The sequence below is a fragment of the Epinephelus moara genome, chromosome 9 (genome assembly GCF_006386435.1).
Source record: "Epinephelus moara isolate mb chromosome 9, YSFRI_EMoa_1.0, whole genome shotgun sequence".
NCBI classification, from domain to species: domain Eukaryota; kingdom Metazoa; phylum Chordata; class Actinopteri; order Perciformes; family Serranidae; genus Epinephelus; species Epinephelus moara.
This window is the reverse complement of record NC_065514.1, coordinates 116794-135647: the sequence shown is the minus strand read 5'-3', so window position 1 is coordinate 135647 and position 18854 is coordinate 116794. Positions and strand designations below refer to the sequence as shown.

Below are 18854 nucleotides of genomic sequence, written 5' to 3'. Positions count from 1 at the left end.
AACTATTTTCTTTCTATGGAACTACATACGCCAACCAAATCACCATGCAGAAGGAAGTGTGCATCTACTGCTAGCTCACCTAGCACCACTAAGCTAGCTAATGTTACAGCTCAGCCGAAGAGGACGCCATTAATGTTTAAAATCTTGCGCTGTCACGAGCCTCTCGTCCATGAGTAGCTGCACAATTCCTTCTGCACAGTGATACAGTTGGCTGATGTAGTTTGGTAGAAAGAACATTTTTTTGTCACCTTGAGCACTGCAAGCTAAGTGATATCTAGTTCCATTATATTGGAGAGAAGGCCAATATCTCCAACACTTGGCAACTCACACCAAAATAATCGAGACTGATGAATAGCTCCACAGGTAAGAAGAAAAATATTTGATTTTGGGGTGAACTGTCCCTTTAAATAATCCAGTTAACATGACACTGGGCTAAATGAGCCAGTTAAATGCTGCACTGCAGTCAGCAGTAGATGTTGGGTTTGTACAGTGGCTTCATCTGTACAGTAGCTGTAGTTGTCCTGTGGTGTTTTGTTGGCAGTCTAACTGTTTTGTTTGTATTGACGGTATTTGCTTTGATTTAGGATCATCGGGGCTCACATCAGGCACACAGATTAGGCTGAGTCGTTTTTTCCAAGTGTGAAGGAAAGAGAATCATTTTATATTAACTTCATAGACTAACATGACAGATTGGAGATTTGAATTTGATTGGAGAATGAGTCACCAAAAATCAGCCTCAGCCTTATCAAGAGACTGGAATTTTCTAATTTCGACACCTTGGAAAATGTTGATATTCAATACCATTTACGATACCACAAGGAATTAATTGACACTGAGGGCATAAAATAAAAATAAAAGTCATTAAAAGACCAGCTTTTTTATACCTTCACGCCGGTGATAGCTGTGGCAGGAGGCATTATGTTTTCGGTATCTCACAAACGCCTCAAAGGTCATTTCTTCAAATTTGGCACAAATGTCCACTTGGACTTAACAATAAGTGATTAATTTTTGGTGGTCATAGGTCAAAGGTTAAGGTCAGCGTGACCTTGCGTCAGTCCCATCCTTGTGAACGCGTTATCTCAAGAACGCCTTTATGAGAGTTCTTCAAATTTGGCACAAATGTTTACTTTCACTCAACAGTGAAATAGTTGGATTTCAGTGGTCAAAGGTCAAGGTCACTGTGACCTTGTGTCTGTTTCATTCTCGTGAACACATTATCTCAAGGAAGTTCTTCAAATTTAGCACAAACGTCCACTTGGACTTAAGAATAAACTGATTAGATTTAATTGATCGAAGGTTAAAGGTCAAGGTCAGTGTGGCCTCACAAAAATTGGTTTAAGCCATAATTAAAAGATTCATATGTCTAACAGCATAAAATGATAAAGCAATGACAGTTTAAATCCAAAAGGTCAAAGGTCAGCCTCACTGTGACATCATAATATTTTGCATAAAACACTTTTCTGGCCATTATTCAAGGTCATAACTAAGAGGAAATATTTGGTCTGAATTGGAGACTCTAATCTTGGGTGCCGACCCTGAAACTGTGCCGATTGTATAGATCTTTCGTGCTGTCGGGGAAAATGTGTGTGTAGCATCCATGTTTTCACAGACATGGATGTAATCTGTAACAGAAACTATTCTAGTTTTTGAGAATTTAATAATAACAATTACATCTACTGACTTAACGTTTTACGAATTGATACAGCACAAACTGTGTCAGTACACAGACCCTTAGTATTGATCTTATTAGTGGTATAATATAAATTCTAAATATTTCAGATACAGATAAACTGCTTTTTCAGTCCGCTCTATACATATTACTGTAATAAAAATAGTCTGTACTGGGCAACTGTAGAATCATGGTGGTGAACATGTTGACTTCCATAGTCAAGGACCTGCTCCCTATGTAGATATAAACGTCTCATTCTAAGGTAAAGAAAACACAATTCTTATTTTCAGGTGATTATACACTAAAGAAAACATGTTTATTATATGATATATGATACATTTCTGCCAATACGTCTCTCTAAACCCAACACACTGGACCTTTAAATCAGATGGTGAATGGCAAGGTTTAATCCGTGTGCGTGATCCTGACCCCTGGTGTTTTGTGTGTTCTGTGTAGTTATAATTTCATTTTGGACCTTCAGTATGTTATTGTTATATGTGTATTTATAATTTTCTGTCTTGTAGTTATTTATTTGTTGTCTGTGCCTTTTTGTTATTTTTGTTGTTCCTTTTATTTATTTTTTGTCCTCTGATGCTGCCACGCCCCCCCTCCCTCCTTTGACCTCCTGACTCCTCTCAGAAGGAAGGAGGAGGTGAGGAGGAGGAGGAGGAGGAGGAGGAGGTGGTTGTGGAGGTGATGTGCCTCCCTGCCAGCGGGTGCGACTTGGAGCTCTACACCCCAGGGCTGCTATTCCACCACCGGCCTCTAGAGGCACCAGTAAGCCCGAGAAAATGCACTCTGAATACCGGAGGCAGGAAGAAGAAGGTTCACCTTCTTGGCTGAGCTGCAAAAGTTAAAATGGACAGAATTAAGCTGCGTACACTTTCAAATATCTTCAAATATAAACTTTAAAAATCAGTTCATCCATTTACATGTGTTGCAAAGTTAGATTTTCTGCACCATTAAATGAAAGCACAACGATATACTATTTTTAAAGGACCATACCAATGATTGAGCATATTTAAGACTCTAAATTATTCATTCTTTATATTACTGCTGAATATACAGTATTGAAATATGTTCAATACTTTTGGGATATTTGTAAAATGAGGCCCAGAAACAGTTGTTTTTATTATTTTATTGTTTTGATTAATTGGCAGATTGTTAAGTTTATAAAATGTCAGTGTATCTTCCTAAAGCCTGAGGTCAAAATACTCAAGTTTCCATGATATAAAGCAACATGTCCTCACAGAAGAGAATCTGGAACCAGAGAATATTTGATGTTTTTGCTTCTAAAATAACCTGAAGGTTCTGTATACAATATTCAGAGCATTAATACAGCAGCACACCACTATCTGCTATGTAAAGATATAGTGGAGTAATGGCAAATGAAATCCGGTTAGTAGGGATGCACAATGAAATCGGCTGGTATTGGCGAAACTAATAATCTTTAATCATCATTTTAATCATCAGATCATTTTTGCACTGGAAAAAAAAGACTTCGACAACTAAAAATTGACTGTGATGGATTATCTCCCTGCAGCAATTTTGAAGCTCTGATTTTCACAGAAATGAACTTCGACCAACATCAAGTTCAAATCTCAGAAAAAACTGTGGTATGGTCCTTTAAAGTGGTGTCAGATGCCAGTAGTTTAGTGTAAGATTCAAGATCAGTGTGAGGTTTTAAATGTACTTTGAGATAAAGAGACATAAAATTTGAATAGTTTTTGTTTAAAAAAAAAAAAAAAGGTTTCTTGTATTTGCAGCTCAGCCAGAAAGTACTGAGCTGAGATGAGAGGAGCAAACTGTGGGAACAGCAGTGAAAACACAGACATCCACTCAGCGGCTCACATTCACCCTGCACTTTGGTAATAAACAGGGAGATAATGTCAGTCTAATGTTATTTTTTATCCCGTTTAGACCTACATACTAAAACATTTCAAAAACAAAATGAAATCCAACAACTAAAATAGATAAATAAACCATAGATTGATTACACGGGAAGTTTAGAAATTAAAAAAAGGCAGTGCGGTGCGTCTCGTATTTTTCAACCTGCAAAAAGCTTTATTTGTGATCAGGGCCTCTTAGGTGGGTCTTTTTAGGTAGCTAAAACCCGTCTTCTCTTAGTTTCTGTGCCGGTAGATTTGGTTAATCAAAGATTATAGCAGAGCAACATCAGATAGGTCAGACCACCTTGTTTAAATATATATCTTAAGACGCTACAGTTATGGCTAAAAAATGACAACCATAATTGCTCAATCAATTGCCACTTGTTTACCAGGAAGTGACTGTTGTTGTTCCTGTGACGTCAGTGATTCAGTCTGTTGGTTCCATATAACCTCACTGAGCCCGTACAACATGATATTGCAAAGAACAGTGGGCCAAGAATGGAGCCTTGAGGAACACCATGATTTGTAGATTTGGTAATGTCTCAAAGTCTGATTTAATTTAAAAAAAAAAGTAGATCCTCTGCTAAATGTTTATAGATGTTACCCATCAGCCCTCAGACCCATTTTCAAAGTGCTGGAACAGAAGTGTGAGCTGCTGAGTCGATGACATTGAAAGGGAGCTGCCTGTTTTGTTTGCTCCTCTCTTTGGTTTCCTTCCTGCCTGACTAAGACACTGAACTCATTCTGGTTCACCTGATTTCATGCTCTCTTCCCACTAAAACAAAACTCCTCCTCCAAAAGCACCATCACCCTCCTCATCTGTCTTCATACTGATGAAGATGCATGCAAAGTCCCCAAGCTGCTTTTTAACAAAAATAATGACCCGCTGAGTCCCTGAGTTTATGACAAGCCAAAGATACACAACAGGAAGTGATAGGGATACCTCAACATTTTGGATTAAATTTGATTGCTTATTTTTGAAGGGCATTTAGCATATAAACTTTTTAGTCCGAAGGATAAATGATAATGATGCATAAAAGGGATACTTTAGGGAGAAATTTTATCAGGTAAAGAAAAGTCACAAACTGTTGAAGGCATCTTCTTCATATTTAGATATCAAGTCAGGGATGCAATGATACAGTATCCGGTACAGATAGGACAAAAGGAAATGGTGTTTCTGTGTGTGGCGATCACATGTCATTCAACAACTGCTAGCAAAAACTTTTTTGTGTTTGTTTTATCTGTCTGTAAATTGTAGGTGGGTGGGGTTTTCCTGTAGTTTTCTCAACTATCTATAGTAACTCACTTTTTTCTTTGAGATGTGACCTTTTCAACCAGACAGAGTATTTCTGGATGAACAACAGTTTAAAGTAATTTATATTTAACTCACAGAAGCTTCTCAAATGGTAAAGTTTATTATAAAGGCCTTGGTCTCTGCAGTTCAGGTCAACAGACAGGCCTTTATTGCTAGTTATTTTGATCATGTTTTAGTAAATAGCTTCCCTCATTTCTGATCTGCTCTACATTAGATTTGCTGGTGATGGTGTTTGCTGTTACTCCAAACTAAACCCATCCCCCTGTTCATTTCTTATTTTGATAATTTAGGGATAATGTACATTTTGAACGGACAAATTCCATCCAGAAACATTTTATAGAGGCCTTTTTCAATGCGTCTACTTTGCCATTTTTTTAATCGCTACCAAAATGCCAGTCCATTCGCCAGAAGAAAATGTACGTTTCTGCAAACCCTGAATATGCTACATTTGCATGTTTTATATCAACGTTTCTAAAGTGATGTAACATGTAAGCTGATTTCATCATTGGGAGGTGGAGGGGATGGTTGATGGCGTGTTACTATACCTATCAAGCTGCAGACCACTGTCCAAGACCAGCAAACAACTAAATTGGTTGTGATTTAGCAAGTCATGGCTGTGTTTCTTTCGTTTTTTTAGGGTGCTTTCACACCTGCCCTGTTTGGTTTGGTTCAATCAAACTCAGGTTCATTTGCTCCCTAAGTGCAGTGTGTTTGGGCAGGTGTGAACACAGCAATCACACTAAGGTGTGCACCAAAACAACCGGACCGAGACCTTCTTGAAGAGGTGGTCTCAGTCCGCTTACAAACGAACTCTGGTGCAGTGCGTTTGTGGTGAGATCCTCAGTTTACAACCATGTTGGACTTCATCCTTGTATTGTCACATCTAGTTTAAGTGTAGAGCTTTTGCCAGATATGGTTCAGATCAATGAGAAGAAACCCCAACCATCTGCACCACAGAGCTGATTAAAACAAACACAAAAAGTTCTTGCAGGTCTCCAGGGGTTGATATTCTCTCTCTGTCTTTCTCTACCTCTCTAGTGCTGTTTTCTCCAAACACTCACTGATGTTGGATTTATTCATTCACATCTTATACCAAGATGTGGTTCAGTCTTTTGTTTGTGCGTGCTGTGTATGTGTGTGTTTAAAAAACAACATTTGGTGGCACTTTGCATCCTCTCTGTGACTGTCTACAGCGTTCAGATGAGCTGAACGAACCGATGGTGGTACATACCGGACACATTCAGCCATTCCCTGCTTCTGTACCTCTTAAAATTTTGCAGTGGCCGTGGTGATGGCAGCCCATCCTCCCTACACGCCCTCTGGATCACGAGCTTTCATCCTGTCCATCATTATCACTTCCCTCCACCTGGCAGCAGTGCCTGCTAAAATGTGTTCTGATAGGAGAAAGGATCTCTGTCCTCTGTGTATTATGCAAGCTAAGAGGTTAAATTTGTTCCATTCATCATAGTAAGGCTCTAAATCAATGTTTGTCTTGAACCTTTTGACTGTAGCCACAGTACCTTCAGTGTCATAACCTGACAGGTGTGAAGCCGTGGAGCTGTCAGAATTAAAGTTAGGGCGTCAACCACAGGTTATCACCTCCTGCCTCAGCATGATACTGCAAACTAACTGACTCCCCCTACTCAGGTGTAGCTTCTGTTTGTTGTCCACCCTGAAGCAGAACTGCCAGGTGTAATGTTTGAGCTGATTGACCAGTTTTGGTCAAACAAACTTAAAGTGCTTTCCCACTGCAGGAATTAACAACCTGTAACCTGGCGCTCCCCCTATCCTAAACTTTTAGAACCCCCCTTGTGTGTCCTTTGAGTTTTACTGTATTTTACAAACTGGAATGTTTCAGAAAGGCACCATTAAATGGGTGACAGCAGGACTTATGATGTGTATGCACTGTTTGATAGGCGAGTGAACTAAGCCACTGGTTCCCAACTGGTTTTCTGATCCCCATCAGGGGCCACCAAAGCTTCATGGGGGGTCACAAGGCCTTCTTGGTTTTAAGGGGTGTAAGAAACTTATTTAAGAAAAACGGAAGGCCTATATCTTAACATTTTGTTCCCTTCTGTGAAGAATTTAAATTCTTATTTTCAAAGTTTAGATTATCATTCACGATAAAGACTTCTCACAGGATACGGGTGTGGGAACAACATAACTAGTTCTGTTTTGGGGTGGATTGTCCCTTTATATGTCTAAAAAGCAATGCTGCCCTCTTCCCATCTCCTCTGTTATTTCCCCAGTAACCTCTGAACTGATCAAGTTGCAGTTTAAAGTGTGAACAAAGTTATACTGAATTACTGTGTTTATATTTCCAGCAGTAGTTTTAGGTCACTTTTATCGAGAAGGTCCAAAGTCAATGAGCTGCAACACCTCAGATTTTTGACTGGATCCAGAAGGCACCAGGACATAGCTGAAGCATAAACCTGCACCCACTTGGGCATGAAGGGACTCCCTAAAAACTTGGTATTTCACCTGGATGAAGGGGGTTTTGCAGGACGCAGCAGTGCTTGCCTTGTCGTCAGTGATGTATCCTGGGATTGTCGGGTGTTTCGGGTCTTTTCAAATATCAGACACCCTCACCCAGGTGACCCAGCCGGAGGTGATCAGTCCCTGGCTTGCATCCCAGCAGCAGTTGACCATGGACCTCCCTCCTTAGCCAGAGCCACCTAGTAGCTCTCTCTGTGGCACTGGTGATAGATTTGAAGGCCCTTTTCTTTGCCAGCCCCACTATCCCCAGCTTTGTGAAGACTCTGCAGAGTGACTGGTCTGCAAAGCCCCGACATCCGACCTTGACAGGCTCACCGCAGTATTCCAACCCTGCCTGCTGCATTGCGCCATCAGCTCCTGGTGCTTGAAACGTCTTGGGCTTCGTCCGTACGATCCTCCCAGGGTACAGTGAGCTCTACCATGATCACTTGTTTGATGGAATCAGAAAAAAATGACCTTGTCTGGATGGAGGGTTGTTGAGGCGATGTGTTCTGGAAACTGTAGCTGCTTGCCGAGATCAACTCTCAGTTTCGTCGGAGGCTGAAGCAAGTAGGCCAGTTGCTGATCTTGGTTGTGGGATGTGTTTCTCTCCAGCCTTGATAAAGGTGATGATTGTCGTTGGGCGATGGTGTTTGCAGGCTGAGGCTACCATCTCTGCAACTGCTTTCAGCACTTGATCATGCCGCTAGTGGTAGTGGCCCTCTGCAAGGGCCCTTGGGCAGTTACTTAAGATGTGTTCAAGGGATCCTCTTCCTGAGCACAGAGCACAAGGTTGTGTTTCGCTCTTGCCACAGTTGTGGAGATTTGCCGGGCTTGGTAGGCCGTCGCACACAGCCTGGATCAGAAATCGGACGCGTAAGTAGTCTGGCCACTGGATGTTATCCCATGTGACCCTCCGCTGCTCTGCAGTTTCCTACTTCGTCCATGCTCCCTGCGGTTTCAGACCCACCATCCTGCTTACACTTTCTTCTTCCACATTTGCTTGAACTCCAACAAGAAGGTGCCTCATCTAAATGTCAGTATTTTAGTACTATTTAGTTGTACATATTGTCTGCAAAGAAGTCTAGATGCGGTTGCAGCCGTATCAGCAGTGCAAGGAGCAAAATTTAGTGTGTGTTCGTAAATCAATGATCATGAATAAAATATCATGTCTGGTTTAAGTTACAGTTAGGCGTGAGGACTCTTGTTGGTTAAATCTCAGGGTTATGGCAATGATTAGGTTTATGAATAACTTCTTAGGTTGCGGTTTTGCTAGCTTATCCAGAAAGTGATGAGACCACCCAAAGCAAGCTGACGAGAATGAACATCAGGCACACAACATTCTGTGTGAAACAGGACGTAACGTGGTGCCCCTGGGTGAAATACCATGTTTGTAGGAAGTCTCTGGACAGGAAACCTTGTGAGCCGAGCTGGTGTATGAAACAGTTAAAGTGACGCATATTGTCATGGCTGGTAATGAGACAAAAACCTGCCCTGGTTTTGGTGATTCTTAACAAAACTGTCCTCATCTGACTTGGTCGTACTTTCACATAGGAGCCCTGGTGAGTTTCCTACCTCATGTTTAAATCAGCCAGGCTCTCATGTATCCAGAGTGATAGATTTGACACAACTGTCCACGTCTATGGCTCTTGATTCTGTCCATGATTTCTATCAGTGGACAGGCATAACACCTCACAGTGCTGCTGAACCAAGCCAAGGGAAACTCACCTGTTGATAGACAGTAGTTAAAAACTGTAAATAAATTGACTCCTCCTGATGGGGAACAAATATGACTGGTTAAGGCTGTATATGTGGTTAAGAAAGCTGCTCATGTTTAGCCTCTCAGGATAGACAGATTTAGGTGAGATGATTTTCGTGCATGTTAGAACCAGCTAGCGTTTACTACTCAATGATTTGTACGTGTTTTCAGCCTCTAGAAGAATCAGATGTCCGGCTCAATCACAGGTGTGTGGTTCTGTTTTCCTGCCGTTTGCTGCGTTGTTGCTGTTTGTATGAAGGCAACCAGAGAGCAAAACCAAACATTTCACCTTCACACCCTCAGTCTTAGAGTTAATATGGCATGACAAAATAAATAGTCTTTAAGGGAGTTACTGAGAATGTGCGCTGATGAATTTTGGGCTATAACTCCCCCAAACATGACACATCCAGGTGTTACTGGGGAGAATTGGGGGCCTCAGGTTTTCAGATGTTGACATGTCTTTCTTGTTCCACACCGTCCTCTAGCTCCTGATCTGTCCTCCTGTGACTCACTTCTTCTTCGGCCGACGGGAGCCCTTCCATAAGCTGCTGATCCAGGGAGACTCAGCGGGCAGACTGTCCCTGTGGAGCATCCCAGACACTTCGCCTCTGCAGCCGCTGTCGACCGCTGCAGGTCAGGATGACATTACTGACATGACACAGTTATTTCCCCAGAGAAAAGTTGCTCCTCTGTAGGTCTGGATGAGTGACGAAAATATGCAGATTCACTGGTGTTTGTTCAAAAGAGCAGGAAAAAACCCACCAGACTCCATTTAAATTAACAGTACTTTTATCATCAGAAAACACACGTCCTTTACAGTAGACAGAAACAAGATGAAACTCAATGAGGCCATCTTGGTTTGTTTTTTTCACTGTTACATCATTCGCCAACTCTGGTTTGGTTGAAATTAACCCTTAATTCACCCAGTTGGATGTGAAAACATGCTGCCTCTATACACACTTCAATTACTGATTATTTAAATGGAGTCTGGTGGGTTTGGTGATGGTGATTTCAGGGCTGTTTATGGTTAAACCAAAGGAATCTTACTCTTAAACCAAAATGTCTATCCCTGTAGGGATCCTTTCAGTGGCGTGAAGTAGTTACAGTGGGACACAGTGCAGACGGGCCCTAGTGCACACTATCGTGAACATATCTCTTCACATGATCAGAGACTTGACATCAGATAACATCAACGCACTTATTACCCAGCTATCATCATTTCATATCTGTATATAACAAAAAATACAAGAGATATTAAGAAATTATTAATGTAATTTAACATTTTTAATAGTTTATCTTTATTTATAGAGTTGTTGATGTATAGAGTAGACGATATATAGAAAATGAAAAAGCATATAATTTTGTTACAGATGAAAAAATGGTACCGTTTTTAATTTAATGAGAATTCTTCTTTGAACACAGGCATATTTCCAAGGTGGCAATCACTCATAAGGGCCCATGCTCCACCCAACACACTGTTGGAGGGCCCACTCTCTCTTTGGGCCCCCCACCCCAAGTGCCCCAGTGCAATCGCACTGTCTGCACTGTCTTCATGTACGCCCCTGGATCCTCCCCATAATGTTGTCAGTAGAGATGCACCGATCCAGCTTTTTCAGTTGATCCGATCCCGATGCTGTGGCTTTGAGTATCAGCCGATACCCAATACCGATCCGATACCATGGCTGACCTAAAAAGCTATATACCTTTACATGTAGAACAGAAAAGACTAGAGGCATCAGGCATTGATGACTACACAGATCTTTCCTCAGATAAAATGAAACAAGATGAAACAGATTAATGCAATGATGAACTATTTATGTTTAACAAAAATAAACAATTGTGCAGCAGCAGTTGAAATATTGAGAAATACCTCCACACAGCAGATTCTCTCCTTCGCTCCATGACGTATGACGTAGCTCGCGTCACAATAGATTTAAAGGGAAAGGATCGCCTCAGGTATAGGTTGCATTTTACGATACCCGATCCATCTATTTTGATGATATCGGGGCCGATATTCGATCCAGATATCAGATCGGTGCATCCCTCGTTGTCAGACACTTAAAACAACAATCTGAGCCTGTCCGTGGCAAGAAAAGCACTTTAAGTAGATGTAAAGTGATGGTGTGAACATGCCCTGAGTGGTTAAATTGCAGCCTGTTTTGCTCAATACTGCACCACTTTTAAAAACTGTTGTTCTCATTCATCACTTAGACACAACAACATAGGAAAATAGGGTCCAGGTTAAAAAATACTGAAGTTACACTTCAATACGTACGATTAAAACAAAAAACACAGGTCTTTTAAACACTGACTTATTACTGAACATTGTGATTTTAATGTGTATATTCAGATGACCTGTTGTTAGTGTGTTTGTTGGATGTAGGCAGGGAAGTAAATTCCCTGAGACATGGTGATAAAACACAGAGGCAGAGTGACATCTAGTGGCCAGAATGTGTCATAGTCCTTCTCACTGATAAAGTCAATGTTATAGATGTTTTTAATGATGCTAATTTTATCTTTGCTATATTTCAGTTTACATGACAACCAATACAAAAAGAAACAGCAGTAAAATTACATATATACATATATATAGCAGTAGATTGGTGTGAAACTGTCACTTAATTTATACTAATGATGTTACAAATATTTATATTAAAAACTGGTCAAACATTAAGACCAAAATTGCTTAAAAAACAAGAACAAACAAAAACAAAATTTGCCTTCAGTGCAAATGGACAAAAACTTCACTTAGATCTGACTTGTATTAAACTTTATTAATGAAGGATGTTTGGCTGGATGGATTTAATCAAACCACAACAAAAAAGACAAATGTTAGAGGCTCCCAATATGCAATAAGGAATGATAGTACATTCTGTTTATTACCCACATCAAGGTTTCCCCCAGGCATTGCAGAGGTGATAAGCCGCCCAGATCTTTATGTATTGGCTGACATTGCACCTCTGTTCCCTGCGTTAATATTTTATTTCATAAAAAAAGTCTTTATTCCAGACCTTTTTTTAGACTGGTCTCTAAATTAAAAAGTCACCATTCTGGTTTTGACTGTGTCTCTGTGTCTGTGTCTCTGTGCAGAGCTGCAGGTGTCGTCCACCATCAGTCTGCAGGAGGCGTTTGATAAGTTGACCCCCGTGTCTGCAGGGATCATCGACCAGCTCAGTACTCTGCCAGGAAAAGACGGACCCATTAAGGTTTGAGATCTGAATATGTCGCACTTGTGTATTCATCAGGGTCTCTGTTATTAGGCAGTTACCGTTTTTTGAGCACTAGAATTTTTAGTTTAATCTGGTTTATTTCCCTTTTTAAATGGTGCCACATTTGTACGGAACATGCATTTGTGGGATGAGCAGCAGAGTATGTGGGCTGCGCCCATGAAAAATTTGCCAAATCTTCTCTGCCAATGCCAAACAGCTTTTTTTTTGCTTTTACAATGCACTTCAAATTTTTATGTATTTATAAAAGTTAAAAAAAAAAGTTTGTCATGGTGTTCTCATGTCGTGGACTTCAGGCTCTACCGTCCTGATTCCTGACTGTGTGTGTGTGTGTTGTGTTCCCCCAGGTCACAGCCAGCGTGTACATCCCCTCTCAGGGTCGCCTGGTATGCGGGAGAGAGGACGGCAGCATCATCCTGGTTCCTGCCACACAGACCGCCATCGTCCAGCTGCTGCAGGGGGAGCACATGCTCAGGAGAGGTGAGGGACACGGGGACATTGAACTGAAGCTTCTTTACCAAATTATACCTGTATTTTTTTAAATATACTTTATTTTTATTGAATTTTACAAAAAGAACAAAAGCAGACAAAACCAGTAACAGCAGGCAGGACATCATAGGTAAAGGTGAAATGCTTTACATCTTGTAAAACAGAAAATGAGAAGAAGCAAGACCACATTGCAGCATCATGGACAAGATCACAAAGGTCCTTATGATCCTTGACCTTGATTCCTGGAAATCCAGGGTATCCTGTGACTTAAGTTCATGAGGAATTTTCTCTGTATTTGGATTCTATGTTCACTGTGGAGGCAAGTGAGAAAAAAGTTTTCTTGATAAATAAAAAGTGATGTAGTGAGTAATTTATATGCACATGGCCATTTGGGGTGGAGTATTCCCTTACAGCCTAAAAAAATGAATGAAATGAAAATCGTCCATTCTGAGTGTCGTGTCCGTCGCTCCTGCAGGCTGGCCACCCCATCGCACCCTGAGAGGTCACCGGAACAAGGTGACATGCGTCCTGTATCCGTACCAGATCTCCCCTCGCTATGACCAGCGCTCGCTGGTGTCCGGAGGCGTGGACTTCTCCGTCATCGTCTGGGACATTTTCACCGGAGAGATGAAGCACATTTTCTGTGTCCACGGAGGAGAGATCACCCAGCTCATCGTCCCACCTGAAAACTGCAGCGTAAGACCTCTGACATGTCGCTTCATGTGTTTGGGGATTTGTTTTTTTCTTCTTCTCCTCTTTATTCAGTCTGGGGTTGTTTGTTTTCCTTTGTCTCCATTCCTTTGCTTTGTTTGTTTGTTGTTGTGTCTGTGAATGATGAGTGTACTGAGAGAGAGTGTGATGTTGATGACATTAGATTTAAATGTTACAGGGATGGTTTCACTGTTGGGAAATATTTTAATGATATTGCGTTGGCTGGCCATTGAATGCACACACACACACACACACACACACACACACACATACACACAAACATTTACCCTTTAAACCAAAAAAAACATCATGTTGTTGTTTAACTGACATTAAGATCAAATGGTCAGAACTGTGTTGTTGCCATGGCAATGAGATGTCAGACACTGTTGTGCTTTGGAAGCTGGACGAGAATGAGCTCATGCTTTAATTAAGACATTTCCTGTAGGAGTCTGTTCATTGAGACCTTAAAGTAAGTTTCAAAGTTTTTGAGATGTGACAAAAGTAATTTGTCTCTTTGTCTGAGAAGTTATCACCGACCCAAACATTACATCAGTATCCTGTTACAGTGACTACTTGCAATGTGCCGTTCTGCAACGCTCTAAAAACCTGCTGGTTCACACCAATGAAACTAGATGAGACGGTGTATCATCTCTAGTCAACAACTCTCTGTACTTCTGTTCTGATTTGCAGCTTTTCAGACTTATTTTGTGGCTGAATATTATTTGTAGCATCTTAAAATATGAATGAGGATAGTGATAGTGAGATAGCGACCCACCGTCTGACACCGTCACACCGTGAGGATAGAAACGGTTCGGCGATGGAGCACCTGCTGCTCTCAGCAAACACGCCGTCTTCGGTCATTTTGACTTGACCAGTGGACCTTGCTACACGCTGATTGGCTGTAGAAACAGGTGATGTGCTTTACATTCTAAAACCAGCCACCGACGATTTGACCAGCTGAGTTTCAGGTGACGTCATCAGCCGAAATAAGTCAAGCTCAGACCGGTCAGTTCACAGCGCTGCTACTTTTCTCTGCGACGTTGTAAAATCGTTGCGATTCATCGGTGTGAACTGGACTTCAGTCTCAGCAGAGAGTTAATTTCTCTGTGTGGAAAAACCAATGACATATATGGACTTTTAGTGTAGTGACAAACGGCTCTTGTGCAAAACTACCCCCGCTTTGGAAGCAAAAGCATTGCAGGAGAAACATCCGTGAGAGCGTCTCTTCTTTGTAATAACTCAAGGATTTAATAGTTGACTACTTGACTTGTCAGTGAAACCTTTAAACACTGGAAGGCACCAAAGTCATGAGGCTTTAGATTTCTTGACAGCTACACCTAAAATAAATGAAAGGATTCAGATTCAATAAGGAGATTCTAGGAGTTCTATCTGGTCCTCCTCTAATCAGTCAGTCACCATCGTCTCCTCATGTTCAGCCCTTTGGATGATCTTTGTAACCTGTTCCGTCTCCTCTCATCAGACTCGGGTGCAGCACTGTGTCTGCTCAGTGGCCAGCGACCACTCTGTCGGCCTGCTCAGCCTCAGGGAGAGGAAGTGCATCATGCTGGCGTCGCGACACCTCTTCCCCATCCAGGTCATCAAGTGGCGTCCGGCTGACGACTACCTGGTGGTGGGATGCTCCGATGGCTCCGTGTACGTCTGGCAGATGGATACAGGTGAGAACACAGTGACTCCTCTTAAGAGTAGGGCAAATGCTGAACCATTAGCGTGAGTTAACACTTGTGCTGTAGATACAATCACTTACTTTTCCCTCTTAATAAATAGTGCTAAACCTCTGAATAGCTCATCCTCATATTTGTCTTCACTACAGTATTTCGTATTCCCGCACCAAATTTTTGCATCACGCTGGTGAGAAACGGCTTTAAATCTGCTCTGTGCTTAACACACAGTCATATGGAGGATATTGATCGACTTGTATAACTCTCAGAAAACAAAGTAAACATGTTTAACTATTCGTGTAAATCTGATCTCTCGCGTCTGACTCCTCTGCGCCTTCTACGCTCCGTCCAGTCGTTACCATGACAACAGAATCTGCAGTAAACCTGTACTGTATGTGGCACAGCGTAGAGGTAACGTTAGCGTGAGTGATGACCAGGTGTGTGTGTGTGTGTGACCTGAATGAGCTGTAGTGCTGGGAGATTGCAGGGTAGCTAAGTGTGAAATTAAGGAAGGTGTGTGTGTACTCAGGCGTTGGACATGTAATAGGGACATAGCTCACAGGCCCTTCATCTCTCTCACACACACACACACACACACGCACGCACAGGTATAATGGCACCACTTCTTCTCTCACTCAATACGAGAGCCAATACTGATGTCAGTTGTCAGCTAATGATGTCTCTGTGAGGCTGGAGAACTGTTGCAGTCGGAGACGGAGAAGACCGTCTGTGACCTGAATCATATTCAAGAGACAATAGATGATACTGAGACAAACAGGGTGGGAGATGATGTGAGAGGGAGGGAGATTGGAGGATTGATAGAAATATAAGAAGAGGACGAGAAGAGAAAGATTGATAGAAACAGAAAGCGAGTGTGTGATGGGAATGAAGAGAGAGAGAAAGCACAGCCAGAAGCAGGCTGACATCAAACTAGTCGTCCACTTTAAACGTGGTGTTGACACCATGTGCAGAAATGGACATTCTCTGAGTGGTACCAGGTCTTTAAATAATTAGGAGGTTAAAAAAGGACAGTGTTGCCTCTGCATCATTATGAGCAGGGTGAATATTGTTGGAGTGAAGTCAGTGTTTACTCCTCAAAGACCTCATGATGTTCTTAAATCTGGAGAAAGTCAAGTTTGACTTAAAGGGGTCATCTGAAAAAATTGAGTCTGTTTGGGGCCCTATGATCAAATTCCTAGTTTAATTAAAGACACTACAGGACACATGAAGGTCTCACCACTGATTCACATTCTGTCAATACAGGTCAATACATTGAAAACATTTCACAATGAGATGTTGTTTTGCAGGTTCTTTTGTTTTGTTCTTGGCTTAACCATTATGTTAAAAAGGAAGGGTTGATTATTTATTATTTTTTACTCATTTAGTTATTAATGTTCTATGAAAATATTTTTTTAAGTATTTATTATAAACATTATTTTATTTTATTTTATTCATTTAATAATTTATTTTTTAAAATTGCATTTGTAGACATTTTTAAAAAGTATTTATTATTATTACTTTATTATTATTTATAATATTTTATATTTTATTTTATTTATTCATCAAATTAATTAATTAATTAATTAAATTAATTATTAATGATCATCCATTTAATTATAATTATTTAGTTTTTAAATTGTGTTTGTAGTTGTTTTTAAAAAGTATTTATTAGTATTATTTTATTATTATTTATTCATTTTATTATTTATAATAATTTATATTTTGTTATTTTATTTATGAATTTAGTTAATTAATTTGATTGATTATTTTTTATGATTATTAATTTAATTAATTATTTATTTTTTAAAATTGCATTTGTAGAAGTTTTAAAAAAGTATTTATTATTATTATTTGATTATTATTATAATATTTTATATTTTATGTTATTTAGTTAATTAATTCATTTAATTAATTATTATTAATGATTATTCATTTAATTATTTATTTTTTAAATTGCATTTGTTGAAGTTTTTTGTTGGACTGTGGCTGGAGACTTGAAAAAAAAACCCCATTAAGGATCTTCTTCACATGAATTCAGTGCATCAGTGCAAAATAGAAATACAAGTGTTTATCGGACACATATCTTTGGCCACATAAAATGAGATGGATACAATGATTTGCTGTACAGTGTTGCTGATGTGGATGTCTGAGTTGACGTTGGACAAGGACGGAGATTCATAGAGGCAACTTTAGCGACATTATCCTTCTTGGCCTTCATGTATCATGGTACTGCAGTTTGTGGTGTATTTTTCAGGTTGTTGGATGGCTGTTTGGGGCAAATGGGGGTGATTCATTGATTTTTCACGGCTGTAAGAAAAAATCCATTCAGTCACAGCCCTGTGTCATACTGTTTGTGTCTTCAAGGAAATATCTCCTGATGGTGGCACCAGACAGGAAGGTCAGGAGTTCCCTGGAATTAATCCTCTTAGGAGCAGTATTATCTAAGGAAATAGAGGTTAATGTTAATCTGGACAGTATTTGTTCAGATATCTAACAACCTAATTGTTGATTCCTTGTAAGTAATTGACCCCCATGTTTATATCAAGGGTGTGAGACAGATGTGTTTACTTAAGAAATAAGATCTTGTTTTTTGTGATCTATTATCTGCCTCACCAAGGAGCACCTGTTGGACGAGCCATCAGAGCCAAGTAACGCTTCCTTCTTCCTTTGTAAAAGGTTTGTTGACTTGTTTGTGTTTCCAGGAGCCTTGGACCGCTGCGTGATGGGCATCACGGCGGTGGAGATCCTGAACGCCTGTGACGAGCTGGCTCCAGCCACCGTGGACGCTCTCAGCCACTCAGCTGTGAACCTGAAGCAGGCGATGACTCGCCGCAGCCTGGCGGCACTGAAGAACATGGCCCAGCACAAACTGCAGACGCTCGCCACCAACCTGCTGGCTGCAGACAACGCTGACAAGGTACAGTCAACAGCCTTACAGTCACACTACAGCAGGTGGGAAGCTGTGTTTGGTGAATCAGCTTTCAGTCCTGTGCCCCAGAGCTGGAGGATTAGCCAATAAATCGAGCAGTCAGTCAACAGAACATTAACTGGTTGTCATTTACTGAGCAGAAACTCCAAATATTCTCTAGTTCTGTCTTCTCAAAATGAAGGATTTGCTGCTTGTGTGTTTTTATGATTGTAAATTTTTGGAGAAAACACGCAAATAGAAGATGGCGCCACTAAACTGTGATGGATGTTTTTCACTATTATGTGACATTTTATAGATAAAACAAGACTAAAGGTGGATTTATACTTTAGCATCAGCTCTATGCAGAGCCTACGCACGTCCCCTACGCTGTTGTGAGCATTTATACTTGTGTGGTGGTGTGTCTGTGTCACTCTGCAGTTACACCTCCAAAACACTAGTTGGTGGCAGGTTTCTGTGAAGTGCTGTAAAGTTTATTTGATTCAAAACACACATTAAACACACATTAAACATGGCTTAATAGAGACAGTTTCAAACTCAAGTACACAAATCAGCTTCACTATAACTCCCCACAAATACAACATGCTAACGTTATTAGCACAAGCCTATGGCATTTTACATTGTATAAATTAGCTTAGTGGCTAGCGGACTTTTCCTCTTCCCATATAAACCAGGGACAACAGCAACATTTAACAAAGGTAACGTTACAAAATTC

At 40.6% G+C, this 18854-nt stretch overlaps 1 protein-coding gene across 2 annotated transcripts in view; it reads left to right on the top strand.

Moving 5' to 3' along the window:
• LOC126395574 (WD repeat-containing protein 7) overlaps positions 1 to 18854 on the top strand; it is a 142566-nt gene that overhangs the window by 7153 nt on the left and 116559 nt on the right. For both annotated transcript variants that reach the window (XM_050053147.1, XM_050053146.1), the window contains exons 10-15: positions 9593 to 9740; positions 12198 to 12313; positions 12682 to 12814; positions 13299 to 13519; positions 15015 to 15210; positions 17916 to 18130. In XM_050053147.1, coding sequence (XP_049909104.1) covers positions 9593 to 9740; positions 12198 to 12313; positions 12682 to 12814; positions 13299 to 13519; positions 15015 to 15210; positions 17916 to 18130 — 1029 coding nt within the window. The remainder of the gene's footprint in view (positions 1 to 9592; positions 9741 to 12197; positions 12314 to 12681; positions 12815 to 13298; positions 13520 to 15014; positions 15211 to 17915; positions 18131 to 18854) is intronic.